The 25000-nt window shown below is 46.1% G+C and overlaps 1 protein-coding gene across 1 annotated transcript in view; it reads left to right on the plus strand.

Moving 5' to 3' along the window:
• Positions 1–25000, plus strand: part of diaph2 (diaphanous-related formin 2) — a gene marked incomplete at both ends in the record, with an annotated part of 183542 nt that overhangs the window by 97821 nt on the left and 60721 nt on the right. Inside the window, 2 exons of the mRNA XM_083686892.1 lie at positions 18548–18646; positions 22913–23007. Of these exons, the coding sequence (XP_083543018.1) occupies positions 18548–18646; positions 22913–23007 (194 nt within the window). The remainder of the gene's footprint in view (positions 1–18547; positions 18647–22912; positions 23008–25000) is intronic.

Raw genomic sequence — 25000 nt, forward strand, 5'->3', positions numbered from 1 at the left:
AGTGGAAGGTAGAGGAAGAGGAAGGGAGGAGAGGAAGGGAGGAGAGGAAGAGGAAGGGAGTAGAGGAAAGGAGGAGAGGAAGGGAGTAGTGGAAGGTAGAGGAAGGGAGGAGAGGAAGGGAGGAGAGGAAGGGAGTAGTGGAAGAGGAAGGGAGGAGAGGAAGGGAGGAGAGGAAGGGAGGAGAGGAAGAGGAAGGGAGTAGAGGAAGGGAGTAGAGGAAGAGGAAGGGAGTAGAGGAAGAGGAAGGGAGGAGAGGAAGGGAGGAGAGGAAGAGGAAGGGAGTAGAGGAAGAGGAAGGGAGTAGAGGAAGAGGAAGGGAGGAGAGGAAGGGAGGAGAGGAAGGGAGGAGAGGAAGGGAGTAGTGGAAAGGTACCTCAGCCCAGCTGTAGTTCGGGCTTCCTGTGAAACACATATTTTAATGTTTTTTTTTATTATTATTATTATTATTATTATTATTATTATTATTATTATTATTATTATTTTGGTACCTTGTTGTTTGGAAGTCCTTAAGGTTTTCAAAGCTGTGGATGGGGTGTGTTGTGGATGTCTCTGCCTCTGTGAGATAGACATGTGTCTTTGTTGTGAAGGAGACTACTGTATACTTTCCCCCCCCGGATGTGAACACTGTGTGTGTATGTCTCCCTTGAGTGCCCTTGTCTGCCTGTGATGAAGGCAGGTGTCTTTACCGCAGGCCAATGACAGAATGTCTAGAGGAAGAGTACAAGCATCTTAGGGTGTGATCCTCTGTGGTCCTCTGTGGCTGGTGGAGCATGGCGCTAACAATGCTTAGGTTGTGGGTTTGATTCCTGCTGGGACCATATATACTGAAACGTATGCACTCACTGCAATGTAAGTCGCTTTGGATAAGTGTCAGCTAAATGGCATGTATTAGTATGGTCTTGTTCCCACACTCCATTACCATCAGAGTCACTGCAATGCCGTTTGTCCTTAATTGACACAATCAAAGTGAGACATATGCAAATCAAAATGTCACACTTGATAGCTGTGATACATACAGTTGGATTGATGAGCTTGTTTATGTAACCTGATGAATCAGAATCATAATTAGTTTTATTTGGTCAAGTATATTTGCACATACAGGAAATTGACTGCGTGCGTGCGTGCGTGCGTGCGTGTGTGTGTGTGTGCACATATTTGTGTCTGTGTCTGTGCATGCCTCTTCTGATTATCCATAATCATTAGGTGTATTATTTCCTCCACATCTGAGGGTGGCATTTCTAGCTCCTATCCTGAGAAGCATCAGCCAGAGCCTCCTTGAGCAGCCTGAGCCCCACCTCCCTGACATTCTAAATGGAAAGCAGACGTTCTGAGTGATGGAGAGAAAGAGAGCAGAGAGGAAGAGAGGATAAAAGGGAGAATGGAGGAAATGTACAATCATCTTTACTGTGTGATTGGCACTGCTGGAGAGCAGTGATAATGCCCTGTCCACCGACATCTTTAACAGGATTGCCATTCTATAGAATGTCCTCACTAACACTATTTCTGTCCATAGCCTTGTCAATCAATATGTCCCGAATAAACATAAGAGGTAGGTGTTTCCATTTTCCAGGCTGTTTGAGATCCCATTGTCTCGGGGAATGGCCCCTTGTTGATGGGAGGCAGATCAACCATGTCCATGTATTTACCTTAACACTGCGAGCCAAGCGCTCCTATGGATGATATGGTGGCTGATTGTTGTTGCCAGCGGGCTCACTTAATATTGATGGTGATTGGTGTTATCTCTCTCTCTCTCTCTCTCTCTCTTTTTAAAAAAAAAATTTTTTATCTCTCTCTCACCCTCCTTCAATGTATTTTTCTCACATGTACTGTCTCACGTACTGTCTGACGTACTGTCTCACGTACTGTCTGACGTACTGTCTCACACATTTAGTTTTAATTTTAGGGGAACAGGGTGTTTATTAGTATGGGGGAGCCGGATGGTTATTATGACCACTATTTATAATTGCTGGGTTTGAACTTATGTCTAAAGATGGATACCGATCAGAGCCACACATTGCTGATTTGAAATCTGGAATCAGTGGTATATACAGTACCAGTCAAAAGTTTGGACACACCTTGCCAAGAGTGTGCAAAGCGGTCATCAAAGCAAAGGGTGGCTACTTTGAAAAATCTAAAACGTATTCTGGTTAGTTTAACACTTTTTTGTTTACTACATAATTCCATATGTGTTCCTTCATAGTTTTGATGTCTTCAATATTAACCTACAATGTAGAAAATAATAAAAACCATTGAATGAGAAGGTGTGTCCAAACTTTTGACTGGTACTGTACGTATACATACAGTACATCTCACCAACAATACACACATGCCGTGTCACTGCACAGCATTGAATTAGCTAATTTTATCATTCTACCTCCTTGTCCAGTGTTATTCTGTGCATTAACAGTTGGACAACAACGATCTTTCCAAGAGTTTGTTGTTCTTTAGTGGCTGTTTTTAATCAAACAGGACTAGTGATGAGGCCCCTATTCACAGGTTTATACCGGAGCAGGTTTGTTCCACCGGGTACAGCCAGTGGTGGGCCAACAGGATATGCTGAACAGCATTTCTCCTGTTCCTTCATTTCCCTGTTCTGTTTCTCAGAAAACACTATCCCCCAAGTGAGATTTAAAATGCCAGACTGAACCTAATAATAGAGCCGGCGTACGTTCAAAATGATGGGGACCTTGTCAATTAAAGGCTGTGGAATTGGATTTCTCTGAAAATAATCTGTAATGCACAGACTATAATTTGTTTTTACGTAACATCATATGATGGTGATATACAGGATTTTAAATTAGTGTCACTCTCGCCCTTTGGGGAGTTATGAAATCCTTATTGAAATGAAGGGAGTTCACACAATGGAAATGAATCAAACATATACATTGCTATTGATGTATTACTGTAGATGTAATAAAAATAAAGGCAATGTAAATCAGATCGGATGACATATGATGCCATAGTGTACATTCTCAACCTAATGAAATGATTAGCTCCACGTGTACTGCATCCAGACTTCTATACCAGACAAATGTGACATGTTCTTCAGTGGGGGCGAGAGCCAGTGTGGGCTTCTTTTTGCTGCTGTAAAATCACTTGAGTCTCATAAGACCTGAGCCCAGAGCCGGCCTTGGGGGATGTTGTTTGTGAGCTCCATCTCTGATAAGAGAAACTACACAGGAAGGCAGATAGACTGACAGACTGATGCTCTGAGTGTTACTCTGTGAATCCAACAGTGTTTGGGTGTGAATGATACACATACTGAAGTGCAGGCTTAGCACACGGAACAGCAGGATGGTGATGATGATGATGATGACAAAAACATCCAGTACACATAAACCAGAAAGAGAGAGAGAGAGAGAGAGATCCCTCATCTTCTGTCTGACAAAATTGGTAGTCAGAGAAAGTGCTCTGTCCTTCAGTGATGGCCTACTTTGAAAGTGAAATACCAACTATTTAAAAAAAAAAAAAAGAATGTCAATACAGTATTTAATATGCGTGCTTATCTGGCGAGTGCAAAGTGCCGGGTCCACACCTGAGAGGAATGTGAAATTGGTGGCCAGGTGCTCCATTCCCTGGCAGACTGGGGGGAGTGTTTCAAGTCCCCGGAGAGGGACCCAATGGAGACTGGATGTCTGAATCAGGCCTGTATGAAATCAGCTGTGTCCCTCGAAATGAGGTCCTGAAAGTTGTCAAGACTCATTTTCAATGTTCATACAGTATACCCATTGAAGCAGCTCCCTATTTGAGAATCCTTGAAACAATATGGGGTTTTCAAAGTGAGGAGATTCTGTGGAGCTGAATTGACATGTTTTTGCTGAACTGCAATTCCAAGCTCATGGCTTTTTTTTTTTTTTTTTTTATATTCATGTTTTGCTGTGTTCTTTTCTAGTATTATGTGTTGAAGTCATATTTCTTGAAAAAGCTGCCAAGCTGTTTGCATGTTGCTTATGCTTGGAAACACTTTGTATCCTGCACAACTCTGAACATATGCCAGCATGAGTATTGGTTGTAGAACTGCCGATTGAGCAATGGACAACTGGCAGCTCCAACAGATTCCAACACTGCACTCTAACCAACATTTTAACAACCCTTCCCCCATAGAAAACCCTCAATCCTCAAAAGCATGCAAAGTGTTTTTGAAAAATACACACTAGGAGCTAGAATCGGCACTGTACAGTATACCATCAATGATTCCGTTTCAACATAAACTCCCAAACCCCATGAAGTGGCTGCATGGGCGAGTCAGTGTAATGATTCACCTGGGTTGGGGGTGTTTGAGGCTCCGTTCGTTTCGGAGGGGGTTTTGTTGTTTGATGTTTGCTGGATTGCCTCTTGCTGCATCTGCACAGTGACTTTCTTTTTTAACCAACATCACAACATGGCCGGCTCTTCTCCTACTGTTCTTTCTTATGTCTAGTGAGCGACTCAGCCTTGTCAGGCCGAGCTGCAGCCTTGTCAGGCCGAGCTGCAGCCTGAGATAGGAGCTCATGTAGCGGGGGAGAGGCATCAGGCAGGCATGGTGTCTGTCAGAGCCTTAGGAAGGCCCAACTCTCTCTCTCTCTCTCTCTCTCTCTCTTTCTCTCTCACACACACACACACACACACACACAGACACACGTGTTTAATTATGGACAACCAACAGCAGTCCGTTTCTCTTTCAAGATGAGCTCCAGTTTTTTCTCCACTCAAGGTTTAGACTCAATCTGTGAACTCGCCTCTGTTCCAGTCCTCCCACCCATGCTCCTAAACAGATCAATCTCACACAGGTTAAGATATAGTTTGAGGGGGGGGAAAAGGCCTGATTGATTTTCCTTTCACATGATGATGAAGCTGAGAAGGGGGTCTGATTTGTTTTGCGCAAAAGGCTGCACTGACTTCCACTTGAACCTGTTCTTATCTTACCCTCCAGCGCTGTCTCAATTTGCAGTAAAGATTTCATCAGCAGGTTTATACTGTATGTCTACGCCTATCCGGTCTGAAATGGAGAACATGCATTGGTAGAGCTTCTGGTGTCATATTGCTGTGAGATTTAGTCGGTGTTGCACATTCTGTTCTTTACGTTAGTTTTTTGGTGCATTGAGAACACACTCCGTAACTCTGCTACAAGGAGAGCCACAGTGTACGTCTTGTAATTTCCTTCACACTGAAACGTTCTCACAGGTTTGAATCACTGTGTCAAGACCGGGGCTGAGAGTGCTGCTTGTGAAAGTACCTGCAGCAGTAACCATTTAAGCACTTAAGTGCTAGAATGTTGAAGCACCCACAGCTCTATAGTCCCCGACGTTATTTCATCGTAATGGTAGTATATGAAAGCATATCATGCATGCTGTGTGTCTGTTATGTAAGTCTAACTTCTCTTTAGTGGAACATCTTATGACAGTTTGGTTCTCACACTGACATGCTTGAGTATGTAGGAGTGCCTTGTTTTAGATGATGTGTCCATACTGTACTGTATGGTGAGATATACAGATAATATATAGATAGAAAGACAGACAGACAGACAGACAGACAGACAGACAGACATAGATAGAGATACACATATGAGTGTGTGAGAGTGAGCTACTTCTTATGAAAACCTTTTGTTTTGATGTTGTTTTCCCCCCCTTCCTGTACAGTTCACCCTCATTCAAAATGCAGTGAGCAGCTGGACATCTGCCATGGCAAATTCTTCCTCATGTGTTTGACACCTCTTGACAGGAATCATCCATTTATCTTTAACTTGCATGCACTTATGCTGTATATGTCAGAAGCAAATGAGAACATCCATAAAATCTGCCTGACAAGTGGCATTTGGCTGGAGACAAACATCTGGTCCCCCAGATAGACCCATGTTTATCTGTAGATTACGACAGTTTGAGATGAGAAGAGAAATGTAAAAGTGTGTGTGTGTGTGTGTGTGTGTGTGTGTGTGTGTGTGTGTGTGTGTGTGTGTGTGTGTGTGTGTGTGTGCATGTGAAAGTTGCTTCAAGTCATCGGGGAGTGAGCCATACCAGGGGGTCAGACATTCCAAAACCTCCTGACGAGATCAAGGCCAGCCTGGAACTCTGCAAGGGGTCCTGGGTGTTTGTGTGTGACTGCATGTGGCTATGTCTGTGTGTGTGTGTGTGTGTGTGTGTGTGTGTGTGTGTGTGTGTGTGTGTGTGTGTGTGTGTGTGTGTGTGTGCGAGTGCGGGTGCGGGTGCGGGTGCGTGTGCGTGTGCGCGTGCGTGCGTGTGTGTGTGTGTGTGTTTGTTTGTGTGAGTGAAGCCTGGTGTGGATCTGACAAGCCTAGTAAATAAACCAGGGAGAAAAAACACACATTCCAGTGATCAGTGTGTGACTTTGGACGTGAGTTTGCCCTCACACAGCCTCCCTTCATCCAGCAGCACCTTGTAATAGGCATGCAGCAGCAAAGCCCTGTGTACTATACTCTCTTTTGATCAGCCTACGATAACAACTTCAGTGGAAGGTGGGCTTCGCTACCCTCATTAGAACTCTCAATCACACGACACTGTCGTTAATGAAACTTTTGGGGGCCGTTTTGTCTGATCACTCTTTAAGGATTCCAGTCCTGTTGCGGGGAGGCTAAGGGTGAGGCACATGCCAAATGGAGATGAGTGCGGATCTGTGTCCTGCTAAATCGCTCGCACAAATCCACCTGTAATTAAGAGTGGCACTCAAAGGAAGACTCTCTGTCAAGAGATCAGAGAGAGAGAGAGAGAGAGAGAGAGAGAGAGGAAGAGAGAGAGAGAGAGAGAGAGAGAGAGAGGAAGAGAGAGAGAGAGAGAGAGAGATAGAGGGAGAGAGAGAGAGAGAGATAGAGAGAGAGAGGAAGAGAGAGAGAGAGAGAGAGAGAGAGAGAGAGAGACGATTCACACTGCTTCTTCTTCTGTGGTCTCCTTCAACCCTACCTATTGATCCGCCATGTGTTCTGAAGATGTCTAGCGATGGGTCATTATCATATTACAGAGCCACACAAACATATTTGTTTTCCTCTCAACCCGGAATGCTGAATAGCGGGATGGCTAAAACGGTGTATCTGTTTGGGTTGGTTCATTTCCTGAGTGTAGATTCTGTCAATACATGCATTTTCTTCCGACCAGCAGTGACCCGAAGGCTTGCTCATGAAGGTCCGGTTGTAATTCGATATTGTTTATGGATTTGTTTTCCTGGGAAAGCACTTCCTGCAGAGCCACCAGACGGCCACTACACAATACCTTCGGTGCTTGAGAGTCTGAGCTGTTCCTTCACCCGGACGGAACGAAGGATAAAACGAGAGAGTTGGTTGGGAAGTATTAATGTCCTTTGATGTCATGATTGAGATAGCCAGCAGTGGCAGTATAACACAGTGATTTCCGCTGATGATGTGGGTCTGTAGCTGTAACGTTTGAAAGCCCAGCTTGGGCTGTGTGGGCTTTTTACTGGACTGCTCCATTGGCTCGGAGGCTGCACTTTACAAGGCAAACCAGAGCACTAAGTGACAGGACTCAGAGCCGCATCTCCACTTTTACTGCCGCAGGGTTAATACTGAATCCAATCTGAGAAAGATCCAGACAGCGGGCAGCAGCAGGCCTCGTAAACGCCTCATAATCCAGCCCGCTGGGAGAGAAAGGCCAGAACGCAGTTCTTGCACCGCCACCATGGATACCCCTAATTCCACTGCAGAGGAGGTCAAACCTCCTATTTATAAACCCAACCAGCACGGTCATCAGGCCCTCTGTGTGAGACGGAGAAACAAAAGCCCACCAGACACAGCGGTCCCTGCACCCTAATGACCGCCTCGCAACTGCAAGTCTGCCATTATGACTCATTAAGCTTGACTAAAACTGTTATAACTATTGTCATTAAACCAAACAAGAGGGACTGCAATCAAGGTTGCATTTCTAACAGGATGTAGTGTCCCGCCAGGCGTTCTTGGAAGCAAAATGTGAAATAATTGGTGGTTAGCCACCAGCAAAGTCACAAAGCCACACTGAAGGATGTTCTAACAACATGTGAGGTTTTCTTTTTTAACACTGTCTCTTTGGTCCTCTTTACCTCCTTTCTTCTCTGGCTTCCCTCTCTTTTCCTTGCCCTTATTCCCCACAAACCTGCGTCTGTTTTCTTAAGGGTTGTTCTGGCGGTGGCTGGCTGTCAGCGGCCTGTGCATGAGGGTCTCACAGGAAGTGGTTAATGCAGAGTGGAGGGCTGAGGGAGTTAGTGTGAGTGTATGGGTTTGTGATGGGGAGCCTCGGGAGGATGGACTTAGTAACATAAGCCAGCAGGGCCAGAGGGGAGCTATGAGCCCAGTCTCTCTCTCCCTCCCTTCATCCCTCCCCCCCCCCCCTCCCTGACCAGCTGGACCTGGCGCAGAGCTCAACCCACGCAGAGCAGAGCACACCAGCCCCCAGTGTAAAACCCAGCCCCTCTCAAACATCAACAAACCTCCCTGCTACATGCCTTCCTCCAGCGACTCCTGGGTCGGCTTGGGCCAGCTCTCTCCACTGTTTTCCTAGTGGCTCTGATTTCCTTTGTCCTAATGTTACACCCCCCCCTTCGGCCCTGGGCCTGAGCGCTGATTGAGCATAACTGCCATGTTTCTTTGATGCGTTATGCATAACGAGAGAGATAGATAGAGAGAGAGAGAGATAGATAGAGAGATAGATAGATAGAGAGAGATAGAGAGAGATAGATAGATAGAGAGAGATAGATAGAGAGCGAGATAGAGAGAGATAGAGAGAGATAGATAGAGAGCGAGATAGATAGAGAGAGATAGAGAGAGATAGAGATAGATAGAGAGAGAGATAGAGAGAGATAGATAGAGAGCGAGATAGATAGAGAGATAGATAGAGAGATAGATAGAGAGCGAGATAGAGAGAGATAGATAGAGAGAGAGAGAGAGAGAGTTTGCTTATAGTGGAGTCAAGGCAGGTATACAGCTGTACAGCTACACTGGCAGCATATTCAAATGCAGTTCACGACTGCGTGTGTGCGTGCGTGCGTGTTCGCCTTGCCTCGCCTCGACCAGCCTCTCTCACCAGATGCAGAATAGTACCATCTTTAACCAGGCGACGTCTGCTTCTTTCCCGCCCAGATGCAGAATAGTACATCTTCAATCAGGCCATGTCTGCTTTGACACCTCCATGTCACCGGAGCATGTTTCCGTTGCAGCTGCCTGAAGAATAGTCATCAGGAAGTGACACGGAGGAAGCTGTTACAGCCTCAATCACATCACAGCTTGGTCACGGCGCTCCCGCTCACAATATACCAACGGCACTCAACGGCTGTCAGGGATTGTTTATCATCACCAAGGGAGGATCTATAGGTCTGTGTGATTGAGTGGAAAGGCATGCATTTTAGCAGCTGCTGTCTCTTATAGGATTGGGGACTTATAATTATACTGTACATATACAGTATGTCTCAGTGTTGATTACCTGAGATAAACCCATTGCTGCTAACAAGCGTGGCGCTTCATCGCCAGAAAGAAAAAAAAAAAAAAAAACGTTCCCCCTTTCTCATACTTCAGCAAACCTTGACATTTCCCCGCACAGACATGTCAAATATTTCCTAAGTCCTTTCACACCTTAGTAGACAAATTGGATCAATCTATCAGTTAACCTTCAAGAGAAGGGATAATACTCAAGCACATCTCTAAAACATAACCCTTATAAAGCTGCTCTGCGCACCCCCTGTGTTTTTTCCTCAGGTGACAATGATTCATGTTCCACTCTGTCCTCAGTACTTTGAATAGAGGAACAGTCTGAATACCCAAAGGAACATTTCCCTCTACCCCAAAACACCAGTATCTCCATGCGAACAGAGAGGAGCGACAGCAGGTAGACACTCAAGTCTCCTCCTCTCCACATCAGAACCGTGATGTATCAAAACTAGTCTCACAACCGGTGTCACCACATCACACGGCCACAGGATCCCAGTGCAGCCTCGTCCCAGAATGCAGCAGCTGTAGAGGCCGTATCTCAGCAGTCATTATTTCTTCAGTAGTTAGTCTGGCTCTGTGAGCGCCAGGTGCGGGGTGGGCCCCCCAGGATCACTGGAGAAGACATGATCAGAAGTTGACGGGGGGCAAAGACAGAGGCGGTCGGGAAGAAGCACAGAAACACAAACAATACTCGAGTTCAGAATACAAATGGACCATTCTCTCCCTCCCCCCCCCCCGTCTCTCTCTCTCTCTCTCTCTCCCCCTCCCCCCCGTCTCTCTCTCTCTCTCTCTCTGTATCTCGCTCTCTGCTCGCTTGTTTTCTCATCATGTCTTCATCCTAAAGGCAAAGATGAAAGAGAAAAAAGGTAGTTTGAGAGGCACTGAGGGCATATGATGTTCTGTCAGCTGACAAATGTACATAATTCAGGCCTGTCGAATATACTTCCAGAGTAGGCAAGGAGATAAAGGGATACACACACTTTGTCACATCAAACAGTGCCACTTGTTGACAGTATTTACATCATTATCAGTTACACATGGCTTCCTGTAGTCTTCACACAAATACCATTGAAATTGTGTGTGTGTGTGTGTGTGTGTGTGTGTCCTATCCATTATAGCTGAAGGTTTAGTCAGGGAAGCAGAGAGAAAGAGCAGTTAAGGTGAGCAGTATCTGGTGTATATTCCTGTAACAGTCCTGTGCTATGTACTCTAGGACTGTGTCTGGCCCTGGGTCTCTGTAGCGTGCAGCTGGGAGAGGTAATGGAGACTACTGGGAGTCAGTTATCCTTCTAGCTGTCTTAGGAAGAAGCCCCGGCTCCTCAAATCTCTGCCTTCCCTCCCGAGCTGTGACATGAGCCTTGGATGTGGCGCTGCCTGTCGAATGCTTAAACCCAGCCAGCAGAGCAGGGCCTAATGGACGCTGGGGGCAGCAGTTCGGAGCATCAGAACCGCCGCCTATGTGGCGTTCAAGTGCAATGGGTCACGGTGAGCTGCCCTGGCGCAACCAGAGAACAGGTTCCTGGAGCTCATCGGCTGTCAGACCCAATCCGCAGGGTGCTCTCAGGAGCTCTCTCCACGGCCAATTTACAAGACCGGGTCAGAGCCTTCCCACACTCTCTGGTCTGGGAGACACAGAGAACAACAGTAGAGTAAAGATGCCAGTAAATGAGACGTAGTTGTTAAGGATTGTACTGAAGCGTAGGTCAATGAGAATGTTTTTCTTTTTTTTTTTTTTTTATGCAGTCGCGTATTGATTCTCTTCTTTTATTTAATCAGATTCATGTGCCTTAATATATTTCATGGCATAGTTCATTACTTTGTCAGTTAGAATAGCTGCATTTGGGTGTAATGTATTTTCATTGACTGTGGAGTTACTGTGGTTATGCAGTATTCCATAATTTCTTTCATGGAAGACAAGTTTTCATTTCCCATTAATCGGAATCCCTAGTCTATGAGATAAGCTATTAGCAGTGTTGGAGTCAGCAGATCCCTCCAGTAGAAATGAGGCATTAGTAATGCCCCAGCAGCTCATACAATACATGGGAAACCTCTGGATGAGTTTGATCCTTGAAAGCAATCATGGCTGGATGATCATGAGTCATCACAGGGTTGAATCCCGCTGAGGGTTGGCAGATTCCTTTACATGCACATCACAGCTTCTAAATGTTTTAATGAAAACACAAAGGTAATGGCTCTAAATGTCCCTGTTTGATAGAAAGGATGCATGGGACCTCATGCATGATCAGTGCATGAAGGGTGAACCCCCTCTCATCTCTGTGGTCAATTGCTTCGGTCAGAATAAGAACAGAACATAAAACAGAACTGTGTTTTGAGTATCAGACTTGAGGATGTGGCTATCCTACTGGGCACAGCTCCAGGCCCAGATGTGTGTCTCCAGGCGTAGGCTGGGTCTCTCCCCCCTTCTTCCCTCATACTGAAACCATTATTGGGCCAGGGGTCAATGTATCACACTGGGAACGTTTCTCTCCTTCCCGCCCCCACTACTAGACCTGGGACGACTACAACCAGCTGCAAGGGGGTTGGACAGGTGACCTTGGAGAGTCAGAGAGACAGTTAAACAGTTTGAGGAAAACACATATACTCACACAGGCATTTACACAAAACACACACACACACACACACACAGACGCACTGTGATTTCCATCATCATCATTATCATTAGCAACCCCCCCCCCCCCCCCCCCGCCCTCCCCCCCCCCGTTTTCATTAGGCATGATGATGATTGCATGGATGAGAGGAGGGCTCAACCTCTCCCCCAGCTGCAGCTCCATTCTAATGGCCTCACCTTGGGTTTGGGAGTGGTGCTGGTGCTGGAGAGACGGTCCCATTGCACCAGCACTGTGAAGGTCAAGCTGGGTATGAACAAAGCTGTTATACAAACGACTTCAATAGCTTGTGTTCTCAGAGCGAGGGCAGCTTACACCTATACAGTCCACACACGTGAACGTGTGTGTATTACCCACATCTCTCAAGATCAATGTGAGGCCCTTCTCTCATGACTGGATGAGTACATACCCAAATTGGTCCTCTGGTAATAAATGGGATCTGATGGAAGGGCCGCCGACACTAATTTTCTAGACCACATAATCAAAATCTGCTCATCTGAAAATCCTCCCTGTTTCCAAATTTGGAATGTACATTAAGCACTTATCTCGATCGCAGAGTCTTTGTTATGCTGTGCTCAGATTCAATTTGTGCACTTTTTTTTTATTATTATTATTGACTGGCCTAACCGATCAATGTGGGTTTGCCAGCTTGAAAGAAAAAGAAACAATTTCAGGTCCCAGAGTGAAAGAGAAAAGAATTGCCTTTTTGAGAGTTGGAGCACACTTTTGAGATCCTCGATTGAGGGAGGAGTGGAGAGAGGGGTGTATATCCAGACGGTAAATTGACTTCAGAGAGAGACCAATGTTTAGCCCTAGTCAATGGAAGAAATTGGTCACAGTTGGAATTCACTGGTCAAATGGTGTTTTCAAACACTGAGTGTGCTCTCTATTTTGGGGGGTCTCCTTTGTTATTCAAGGTGTGATGGGGCCAGGATCAGGGTCTTTTTTTTTAAGCTACCCAATACCTTGCCAGAGGACATTTAGTAAACTCTGTGTCCACTCACCCCCACTATCTCTTGTTTCTTGCTTAATACATTTTTACTCATCCAACAAAACAATCCTCAGGGGAGGATTCCACATCTGTTTTCAGTTTTGGTTGGTGAAATTGAAAGAGATACAGAGCTTCAAAGGCAACCGACCCTGGAACATATCTGGCTATTGTGCTGAAATGCATGCTTGGAAGCTTACAACCCTATATGAAAGTTCTCAATGGCTCTGAGCAAAAATGACCCATTTCACCAAAGCACAAACTGGTCAGAAGAACGCAACACAAACATAAATAACTCCATATAGTCTTAAATTGGCTTTCCACTGTCATATGTTACTTATCATTTAGCTTCATTAAACGTATGACACATAAAATAACAACATTGTATCAACCTACCCTACATAGTACATTAGTTTAGTGATGACTTTTGTGAGTGGTCTGTGTTGTGTATTAAGGACATATAATAACACAAACCACTCAGGCACTTGTACAACAGAACACCAGGCCTTTGTAGCCAAGGCAGCCTCAGTGAAACCAGATGTATTACAAACAACAGATCTGGTTTGAAACACACTTCATTTCTCATTTTCAGTATTGCACATTGAGAAGTGATAGCTGCAGTGAAGCAGGTGAGGCAATATCGAGGCCTTCCATGGCTCTCCCCCCTCATCAGAATCCATCTCCTTTAGAGGGGCTGGCAGCTCTAGTGGCTCAATCCCCAGCATGAGTCCCAGAGATGGAGGACAGAGCACATGTTTGCAGGCACATTGCACATTCGGGGGAATAAATTGGCCCGCAGACAGCCAGACTCCACGTTGTCTGCTCCACTCTATGTCGCGGCTGCCTTTAAATACATGTGTGGGAGACTTGTCATCAGTGTTTTATTTTCTTTTTTTTGTTCAAGGCCTCCTCCTTGAAGGCTGCACACTGTGTTTCTGGTGGCTGCACTCTATTCTGCTCTGTGGGATTTAGTAGATAGTCTCGATCTGTCCGGAAGTGAACATGTGGTAGTGTTTAGCTTTGTAAGGCCCCAGGCCCTTCTGGCCGCCTGTAGGGAGATATCACATGGAAGACGACCAGCAGAAAGATTACGGGCCAGTAAACAGACTGAACGCCCAAGTGATGAAGAACTCTGGGTATCAGGAGCCTCCCCTGGGCGAACCTCGCTCCAAAACTCACATACAAGGCTTACACAGACGCCAAGCCTTCTTCAACTAGCCAAATCAGTTTTCTATTGCATGTATTTATGTATTTTTTCAATGAAATCCCTCAATCCTTTGGTAGACCCTCTTGGCTCTCTAACAAGCTGTTATACAGTACTCCCCTTCCTCCGTTAATGAAATGTAACTATTATGCCGGTCTGGTCTCACATTCATGTGGTTATATTGGCAACAACGGAGCATTTATGTTATTGTTTAAACGTGATTGTGAAATAGCTTTTCCCTCCTCATAATGCACTGTACTTCCCTCACTTGTAAGATATTGACTTACAACAAGGTGTTGTAAAACTACAGCCTATTTATATTACACTGACACATTCATGTAGTCTCACTTGCATGGTCAAGATCAACCATGAAACATTTGACCTCCTTTCTCCTGAGAGGCCCATCTGGTCCTTCTTTCAACTATGCATGTGTTTTGTTCTGAATATTACAAGGACCTGCTGCTCTCGAGACATCATTCATTTTTCAACAGCATTTGTGTCCAACATGTGCTCAGCATGTCTTTACTCTACTTTAATTTATTTTGTGTAATAGGAGTTCCACATAAAATCTTAACGAGCCATCTGTATTACTTGTATTGTGTGTTGGGGTTTCAACAAGAGTTTTTTTTGCAGCGAGGCCCAGCTTTCTGTCTAACAGGTTTCTCCACACGCCCAGGAAAAGCAACACACTCCTCCCAGCTCATTCTCATCCAATGAACCACCTGATCTTGTCAATAGTTGGCGTCGGCGCTATGTACTAATTTTGGTTTCCAAGGAAAACAATTAATAATAGCCAGCTCCTCTCTCTGTTATTAATTTGTGATTAAGACTGCTTTATTGCCATGTGCTGGTCTGACAGACTGTCGTGGAAATCATACATCTTGACGAGAAATGGGTATGCGCTTTCATTGTGCCTGACAGCTCCAGAAAACCTGCCGGCTGCCAATTTCACCCCCTTCCTCCGCCCACTCCAAACAGCTCTGCTCTCAATACAGGCATGGGAGATTGCATTAACAAATGAAAGCTTTCCAAGAGGGCTGGTGTTTGTTTTCATAGTATTACATTTTAGCCATTGGGCAACCAGTAAAACACGTTTAAGCTTCGGCAAGTGGTTTTATCAACCGTCAAACCACACTCCCATAAGGAGGATGAGTGGTTAAGGCTGACTTGGCAGAGGCAAACTTGGACAGCCCTTCATTCCCAAACTCTTGTACGTGTGCAAACCTTTCTTTCTACTCATATGAGACTAATCACAAGTGAAATGAGTGGTTGTTGGTTAGTTTCCCTGCCATGATTTGTATTGAAACATGTTTCTTGAGTGTGCTCTGTTCTTGTGGTTCAACCATCTGGTTTCAACTGGCCACCTATCATTATACTGTCCACACATCCTGGGCACTGACTAAAGCAGCAGTCAGCCTGTGAAACCCCCTCCAGGACCCATCGGTCCACATGGAGAGCGCTGAGGAAACGTGCTGTGTGCGGCATAATTGAATCAGCAAGCATGTAGCAGATAGCAGCCAACACCTTCCCTGTGTTGCTGCCGAGCCTCAGCGCCCAGCGGGAGGCAGGAGAGTATGATCGGGCAGTATCAGATTGTAATGTGTCTGTTTTAGATTATGAGAGGCGCTGTTTTGCGTTTAAAGCTAAGACGCTGACGAATGTGTGGGGGGGTGTCGTGCCGAGAGTGTGAGGTACCCAGGTGGGAGATGCAGCTGGCAGAAAAAAAAGGGACGGGGGAGAGAGAGAGAGAGAGAGAGAGAGAGAGAGAATGGCTGAACATTCCCCCCACCCCCGCAAAAAAATGTTTGCTTTCCCCTGGGGACATGAGCAGTTCCTGATGTTTTATTTTCTCTGGGTTCTAGTTTCTGTGTCGGAGGCTCTGTCTTCGTGAGAAGCTCAGCGAGGTTCTTGGATCCTGGCCACCAAGCTGAGTAAAAACACACTTGGTTCTTGCACTAGTTCGGCCAACTGGTCCACTGCGCTTGACCCAGGGCATTGTGGGTCTGTGATGTCATCCATCAGGGGACCAGTCATGAGGCATTTCACCACGACTGAGTGGTCTGAATAACATGTGCAGAGGGGAACAAAAACAAGAGTTTATGATTCACCCTGATATGCCATGAAATTAGACATTTTCACAGCCCTTGAAAATCAAGGGCCACATAAAGACATTCCGGTTTCCCAATCTCTCTCACAATGCCCCCACACACATCAAATCGAATAAATTGTTTTGTATGTAATTTGTTTTTGTACAGTTGTTCTACAGCCTTCTATCCATCATTGTTTTTAACACCCAAGTGTTCTGCGTAATCAGCCTTTTATCAGATTCACAATGAATGTGTGGCCAGTTCTTATTCAACACTCCTCTTGAGTTCCACAGACCCAAACAATAATACACTCCAAAGCACCTACCCACACAACATTCAAGGATAGACTCACCACCTTACTACAATGTTGAGTTGGTAGTAAGGAGGGGCACTACACTAGCCACAAATCTCACTTTGAGTAGCCTCTAACCAAGGTCTCGCTCTGGCTCTCAATGTGTTTCGCAGAGGTTAAACCATGCCATTGAAGCATTGATGCACACCTTCAAATTCCAGCACAATGTGTAAACAATCTCTTCCCTGAAGTCATGTGTTGACAGCAGCATGGCTGAGGAGGCGAAGGAAGCTGGCTGCTGCTGCCGGGAGCCTCCAGCTCCTCTCTTCTTCTCCTCCCGGCTCAGGAGATGTTGCCTCTTTGATTGTTTCTTCAAATATGCAGATAGTTTCAGGGGAGCAGGTTGTTTGTTCTAGATTTCCTGGGAGACTCCCATCTTGGGCTTAAATAAATAGAGAAGTTGTGATGATTAGTGGCGAGGCGTGCTGCTTCTCCCAGAAGCCATCAGGAGGGGGGAAACCAAGGAGTGTGCTCCCGCTGCTGCTGCTGCTGCTGCTGCTCCTGCTGCATGCAGCCTCTACCTGAGAATGCACCCCACTTCTTCCTCCCCCCTGTTTTCCTTTCATATCTCTGTCCTTCCCCTTATAAAAGATGTTCACTCCCAAGGGCTGGCTCCAAAGGCAAGGGGCTCTCTTTATTGTAAGCTGATTTGTATTGGGAAGTGTCATTGTTGGTGTGTGTGTGTGTGTGCGTGCGTGCGTGCGTGCGTGCGTGCGTGCGAGCGAGCGAGAGAGAGAGAGACAGAGAGACAGAGAGAGCGAGACACACACAGAGAGAGGCAGACAGCAAGAGACAGAAAAAGCCAGAGAGAGCGAGACACACACAGAGAGAGGGAGACAGCAAGAGACAGAGAGAGAGAGAGAGACAGAGAGAGCGAGACACACACAGAGAGAGGGAGACAGCAAGAGACAGAGAGAGAGAGAGAGACAGCAAGAGACAGAGAGAGAGAGAGAGACAGAGAGAGAGAGAGAGAGACAGAGAGAGCGAGACACACACAGAGAGAGGGAGACAGCAAGAGACAGAGAGAGAGAGAGAGACAGAGAGAGAGAGAGAGACAGAGAGAGCGAGACACACACAGAGAGAGGGAGACAGCAAGAGACAGAGAGAGCGAGCATACGTGTGCATACTGTATGTGAAGGGGAGTTAAGGGTAAGATTCACTGACACATAGTGTCACCCAGCGTGAGGAATCTCCCTGACTCACTGTCATGGAGATTGGGTCTGCTCTCCTGAGTCCTTGTCCGACACTTATGGTATTAATGCAGGCTGTGTGCTCAGCCAAGCAGCAGTGTGTGTGTCGCTCTCTAGGATTACGGCAGGAACACAATTATCTCCTTGGCTTTGGGAGGCTGACAGAGCAAGCCTTAGGGAAGGAGCTATGTTTGTCAACTACCCATACACAACACACACACACACGCACACACACACGCACACACACACACACACACACACACACACACACACACACACACACACAGGGGGTGCGGGTGGGTACGGTCTGCAACACTAGAGTGCACATGTATACTACCTGCGAGAGTTTAAAGTGTGTTAGTGTGCTCTCTAGTGTGTTCCTCAGTGAGGTGAATCGGCCTTTCATCACCCATTACCTCCTTTCAACACTTTTCCACTTTCATGTCTCACCACATGTGGTGACCTTTTGAATGTAACTGTGTACATGTGTACTGTCTTCTTGAATACTACTTAGAAAGTTCACCTCAATGTGGTGAAAGGAAACTTGACTTGCCGTAATGACAACAATAGGAATATGACAACAATAAAGCAGACACTGGTTCATGGTCGCCTATGCTTCATGGTCATGTTTGTATTTTTCATACACCCGTATAATTCATAAACTACACATTCAATATGCCTCCTTTCTTTCCTCTACAGTGAAAAAAGACGTGGACGTGACCGATGACAGGATGACGCAATTCAAGAAAAAAGCGAAGGAGCTGCGGATCCTCGACTCTAAGACAGCACAGAATCTGTGTAAGTACCGCAGTAACTGTCCTCAGTCAAACCACTGCATATGTGAGCTCCTTTTGTCCTGGCTTTTTAATGTCAAAGCACCATTTGAGGCTATTACGGTACCTTGCATGTGTCGTACAGACAATGTTAGTTCCATGGTGCCCTCTGTGTCACATACATTAGAAGCATAAATGATTTACTGTATATTTTCACTACATGAATCTTACATTACAGAGTATTCTGTCGCGGCATACACAGGGCTATTAGAGGAAGGTCAAAGCGTTTTTAAGTGCCTGTAATGACAAGTGTTGCTATTTTCATTACACTCATTTACATACACTCCAAACACTTTGAGAGCTTTTAACAGGGATATTGTTTTACCTCAGCTGTAGAGTACTTTAAGTGCTTTCTTGGCAATAGTTCAGGGGGTCAGTGCAGCTACAAATGGATTAAGTCCAAGCCCCCTCTGCTACAATTTGTAGCATAAACACTGAAACACAGGATCAAGAGAGGACGGCAGGGCTTTTGTGTTTGGATCATCCCTAGCAGCAGGTGTGGACCATATGCTGTGAGCAAAGCCATGGCTGTGTCTGCCTGCACCCCTCACCTCAGAACAACATGGTTACTTCCTGTGTTCACTACATAGACAGCCATGCCGGGCTGGCTTTCCCACTGCTATGCTACAGACAAACAGACTGGGCTGGGCTGGGCTGGGTCTCACAGACCTGTTGATCAGCTGTGGGTGGATATCAGCTATCAATAGAAGGCGTAGCCAGCCTCTGGAGTGCCTGCTGTAACATTGATAGCTCATAGTTGTTATTGTTGTCGTTGTCGCCGTCCCTTTCCCGAACCTCCCCTCCTGCCTCCATACCGTCCCCTCTGTCTCCTCATACTCGTCCCTCCTATCCTCTGAAGGTGTGAGGATGAATTAATTTGGCGAAACAGAGGGGTGGCCATGGCACAGCCTCCTGGTGATTAATGAGAGGAGCATGAGTTGCTTTTTTGAGTTGCTCCTCCTTCAGGGTTCTCAGGCCTAGCCGAGATATCCCTTACTTTGGATAATATACAATACCGCTGATAACTCCCCATGAAAAATTCATGGTAAATGCTAAAATAACGGGTCATCTAAACTCCCCCTCATCTTGTCTATCCCTGTTTGTGTTTCTTACTGGATGAACACTGGGATCTGCAACAGAATACGTCAACACAGAATGAATATATTTATGGGTGAAAGATGAATCCCCACTGTCGGGGGTGCACAAGTAGGGGCAAACTGTGTTTGTCAAAATATGCAGAGGGAAATAGCAATGAAACACCAACAAATACCTATGCTCCCCCATCCCCGTTTCCTCCTCTGTGATACCAGTCACGTTGACAGGGAAGCATTGGAGCACCATGTTATCCCTTCTCCATTGTGACTGACAGATGGATGACTTCAACATACATGGGCAATGTATGTTGAAGTGGGTGAACATAAGGAGCACTTAGAGGTGTGTGTGTGTGTGTGTGTGTGTGTGTGTGTGTGTGTGTGTGTGTGTGTGTGTGTGTGTGTGTGTGTGTGTGTGTGTGTGTGTGTGTGTGTGTGTGTGTGTGGAGAGGAGAGGAGAGGAGAAGGTGATGATGACAACTGGTGTACTTGCCATGTTTGATTACAACCCCGACAGATGGGCTCTGATTTGGCAGGAAGTAATGGCAACAAGTGTTGAAGATGTCACCTCGGGTGTGCCACAAAGAGGGCTGGGAAACATGTGCTGTTACACAGCTTCCCGACTCACTTTGAGTCACCCTGCTCTCTCACTAACACCCACTGCCCCCTTGTGTGTGTGTGTGTGTGTGTGTGTGTGTGTGTGTGTGTGTGTGTGTGTGTGTGTGTGTGTGTGTGTGTGAGAGAGAGAAAGAGAGAGAGGGAGGTTCTATGACATGTCGGTTCTACGACCTGTGAAAGTCATGATGACGATGTCTTCCTTATGTTAATATAGAAATGGCCTCCTCTGAGATGGCTCACTGAGCTGCAGTCCAATATTAGGTGGAGACAGGATCCTCCATATCCCCACAGGAATCTGCCTGCGCTCCACATCAACAGTCAACAGCCTGTAACTCACGTCTGCCTGGATACTGACACAGAGCATTTCTGGGATGTGAACTGACTAATCAAGCCAACCTACCCCACCATGCTCCTTGAGCAGCCTCTGACTAACCCACCTCCACCCCCGACATATGGTCCTACAGTCTCCTCTCTGACAGTTTAAGGCCGATTTTTGCTCTAAAAGCACATTACCGTTGTTTTTCCAATGGTAACTTGGGACTAGGTGGAGACCAGTCCAGCTGAAACAATAGAAGCTGATGAGGATGACTCTCTTGTGAGTCTTCCCATCTGCACTGATTTACGGTGAGATGAGCAGAGACCTGAGACTCGGGGTCAAGCTACTCTGGAAATGAAGTCCGCCCTCCTGCATGCATAGTGATCTATTAGTGCAGAAAACATGCAAAATACACATGAAACAACTCACTTGCAGTGTGTGCTGCTTGCCAAGATGGTCTATAGGGAATTATGCTGCCCTGTTATGGCGCGAGCCAAGTTCACATCCTAAAATAGACTGTTGTGTGAGCTTGAAGCATGTTAGATTCCAATAAATAAAGAGCTTTATAAAGCATTAATGATTTGAGAGTTTATGAATATGGCGTTAAATATGTTTGCACAGAAACTTACCATAGTTGTTGTAGTGCTCAATGGCTGTTTATGCTCCTTCTTCCACCATCTTGAAAACGTGATTCCTAAGCCCCAAACTAAACATACTGTAATGTATTCATTTTTGTTCAAAACCCTTCAAAGTTGTGTGGTTGTTGATAAATATATTATGAATGTAGTGGCGGCTGAGTAACACTGAAGATTGAAATAAATTAGTGTTTGCATCTGCCATGGCAAAACTTGTTGAAAGGAAAGTCAGATATCTCACTCAGTAAATGTGTAAATTATGCTAATGCTTCAACAGATGAGCTGAAACTTTCCTGCACCAATTAAAATCTAACAGCATATTAGGATAGTTCTCTCATACATGTTTTTTTCCTCTTCCCACAGTCAAAAATATCCAATAATTTTTTTGTTTTTGTTTTAGAGAATGTTAGCCTATCAACCTCTTTAATCATGTAATGTTGATGCTAGCTAAGTTGCACATTGCATAATTTATGGGGGGCATAAACAGCCTATATGAAGTGTTTTGTTGTCATAGGCTTCCTGTGAATCGGAATAGGTGTTTAATTTCTACATCACACTCTGTCCCTGGCAAGATAGCTCATTTGTTTGTGAACCCACTGTTTTCCGGGCTGTAACACCTCTTTGGGTGATATTGGTTCTCTGTGTTAGCTTTGATTAACACTGTCATCTGATCCAGTCATGATATGGGCATGCAGCAAACTCAAAAAAGGCTACAGCAACTTCATGGACTTAGTGACACACTGTCGCTGGGATTCAGCTGTTCTCTCCTTGACAAAACAAGTTGTTACTGTTATTTCATTTTATTTTGTTTACCTTGACAACCTCCCTGGCAGAGAGGTTGAATTGACAGGAATCAGTGGTAGTTTTAGATTAGTTCCCCTTGAGACTGCAGTACAGGAGATCAGAGGAGAGGGAGAGGATTGGCATTGGGTCCCCCTACTGTACACGAGCAGAGCAGCTGTGTAGGGACACCCCAGCTCATTACCACACCTCCACTGGTGACTACCACATGGACCAGCCGGCGGGTCCCATTCTCCCCTGAGGCTGGCACACTTGGGGACAGGCTCTCCTGCTAATATGGCCTCGTCCTGTCTGGAACTCAGCACTCTCTCTTCATGCCCGTCAAAGTCCCTTCTCACCCAAACTTGGAGCTAAAACAGGGTTTCTACCAATCCCTCATGCATTTACACATCCAATCCCTCATCCACTTATACATTCACAATGGCATTACTTACTTGAGATTGTGTCCTTGAGTTTACCCCCCAGTTCAACCTGGGGTTACAGATTGACATATCAAGCTGTTATTTGGTGGTGGGCGCCTGGAATTGATGTTATTTCTGCTGCTTTCATTGTTACCGACAAATGTGTATGTGTTCTTCCCCCAATTTTCGTCAGGATGACACAAACAATCCAATTGAAGGTTGAAAGTGTATTATGTTTCCCAAGTGACAAGTTTGCTCTGTGGTCATTCTGTCTGAGGAGCAATGAGTGTGGAAAAGGTCTCTTTGAGCCCAGCAGTCTAATAAAAGAGGATGGAGAAAATGACTCCTCTTCCCTTTCTATCACAACAGCAATTTTCCTGGGCTCGTTCCGACTGCCTTATGAAGAGATCCGGGACATCGTTCTGGAGGTGGACGAGGAGAGACTGAGCGAATCACTCATCCAGGTGAGGTTAACCTTGTGCGTGCGTGCGTGCGTGCGTGCGTGCGTCAGTGTGCCTGCATCCTTGACATGTGTGTTGAGTCTATTAATTATGCATCTTTGTACTCTTTAACCCCATTGTATTGCCAAGCCTGGTCTTTTCTGGTGGTAGTTAGACTCAGCCCATTCTCCCAGACCATAGGGACCTCCATTCATCCTTCCATAATAGATGGTCTGGGGCATGGCTTGGCAAACTCCCCCAACTCCACCCTCCTTTCCCCTACCCTTTGTCTTACAGCTTGATTGATGATCGTCCTAAAGGCTCCCTATTTACACATTGTTTTCAGTGTTTTTGTCTCGGAGAATGTAGTAATTTCAAACGGGGCGGGTGGTTTGAGGTAAATATGCATGGCTTGGCAGAGAGAGAGGTTCAGGCGTCATTGATATCAGCCGCCCTGCCCTATCGTCACTGTTCCCACAGCCCCTTCTCCTATTGTCTCCCTGTGGGTGAAGTAGGAGGTGTAGAACGCAGGACTGAGGAGTGAATGAAAGAGGACTCCATTTGAATGTAATCTTGCCAGTCTGTGTGTGTCCTGTGTGTGTGTGTGTGTGTGTGTGTGTGTGTGTGCGTGTGTGTGCGTGTGCGTGTGCGTGTGCGTGTGCGTGTGCGTGTGCGTGTGTGTGTGTGTGTGTGCGTGTGCGTGTTTAGAAAATAGACCACTATGAGGTATCATTCCTGTGCACTGAGCAGTGTTTTCTCAGGCTGACTAGTACACTTGTCTTGAGGCCCTTTTTGTACTGAGAAGTAGATAAGTCCCTTGTAGCTATATGTCACTTCTCCCGACCATCTCAGAAGCTCTCCCTAGCCCATAGAGAGGGTGAGGATTATTTGGAGTATTTATATTTAGATGTTCTCCCCCTGCATGACTGTTATTTTGAGCAGTGATAACCTTTAATTGGCTGGCAATCTGGCCGGGCAGAGGGAGTGTGGAGCAGGGGGAGCGGGAGGCCCTTCGCTTTGTTGAGGAGCAGAGAAGTTAACACCATGACCTTTTACCATATGCAGCCTCTCTGCTGGGGAGAGATTCATCTGTCAACAGCAGGAACCTATCTCATCCCCATCTCATCCCCATCCCTCGTTCCATAGACCGTCAGACGAAGTGGCCCTTCCATCATGTCTCCACTTAAACCCCCAGCGCTTCATGTCACCCAAAGTGCAGCAGCAGGGAGCCATGCTATCTCTTATGGGCTGTGGTTCAGGCAGGCTTGTAGAACGGTGAGAGGTGGGTAAACATTGATGTCTCAGAGGGAGAGGAGGAGACCAGATACAGGGAGAGGAGAGATAGAAGAGGGTGACGAATGTGTGAGGACACACACACACACACACACACACACACACACACACACACACACACACACACACACACGGCTGCACACAAACACCATACAGTGCTGTATAGTCTAGTCAGGGCGGTGAGGGGACAAAATGAAGGTCACACTCACACTGCAAGATGGAGGCAGAGGAAGGGCAGCTGAGAGATGTGAGGCTTTATATGAAGAGGGAGGTGGGTCACAGGGAGGGGAGGCTTCATTTTCTCTCAGCTCCTCTCTGTGCTTGTAGCAGGAGTCAGAGGTCGGAGTGAGAAGAGCTTAGTCTGGCCCTCCTTCATTCAGTGTGGTCAAGGAGATGTGGTGTCTCAGAGGACAGCTGAGTGTGATCGGCCCCCTGGTCACCCTCACCCACCAAATTGACCGCTTTGGAGGAAAATCTGACAGTGGCCTCAGGCAAACTGTGGCTCTGTAGTCCACGCATGTACATACAGATCCAGTACGTTCATCTCTGATTAATATGAGCCCCATTCCCACAGCACCACTCCTGCGAGGAAGAGTATTCATTGAAAATCAACTCCAGGTTCAATAGGTCACCTCGGATTCTTATTCTTTTGCAAGGAACAGCGTGGGATGTGGAATGGAAGGAAGGGAGGGGGAAGAGATAGAGGAGGGAGGGAGGGTGGGGC

Source organism: Argentina silus (genome assembly GCF_951799395.1).
Source record: "Argentina silus genome assembly, chromosome: 15".
Lineage (NCBI taxonomy): Eukaryota > Metazoa > Chordata > Actinopteri > Argentiniformes > Argentinidae > Argentina > Argentina silus.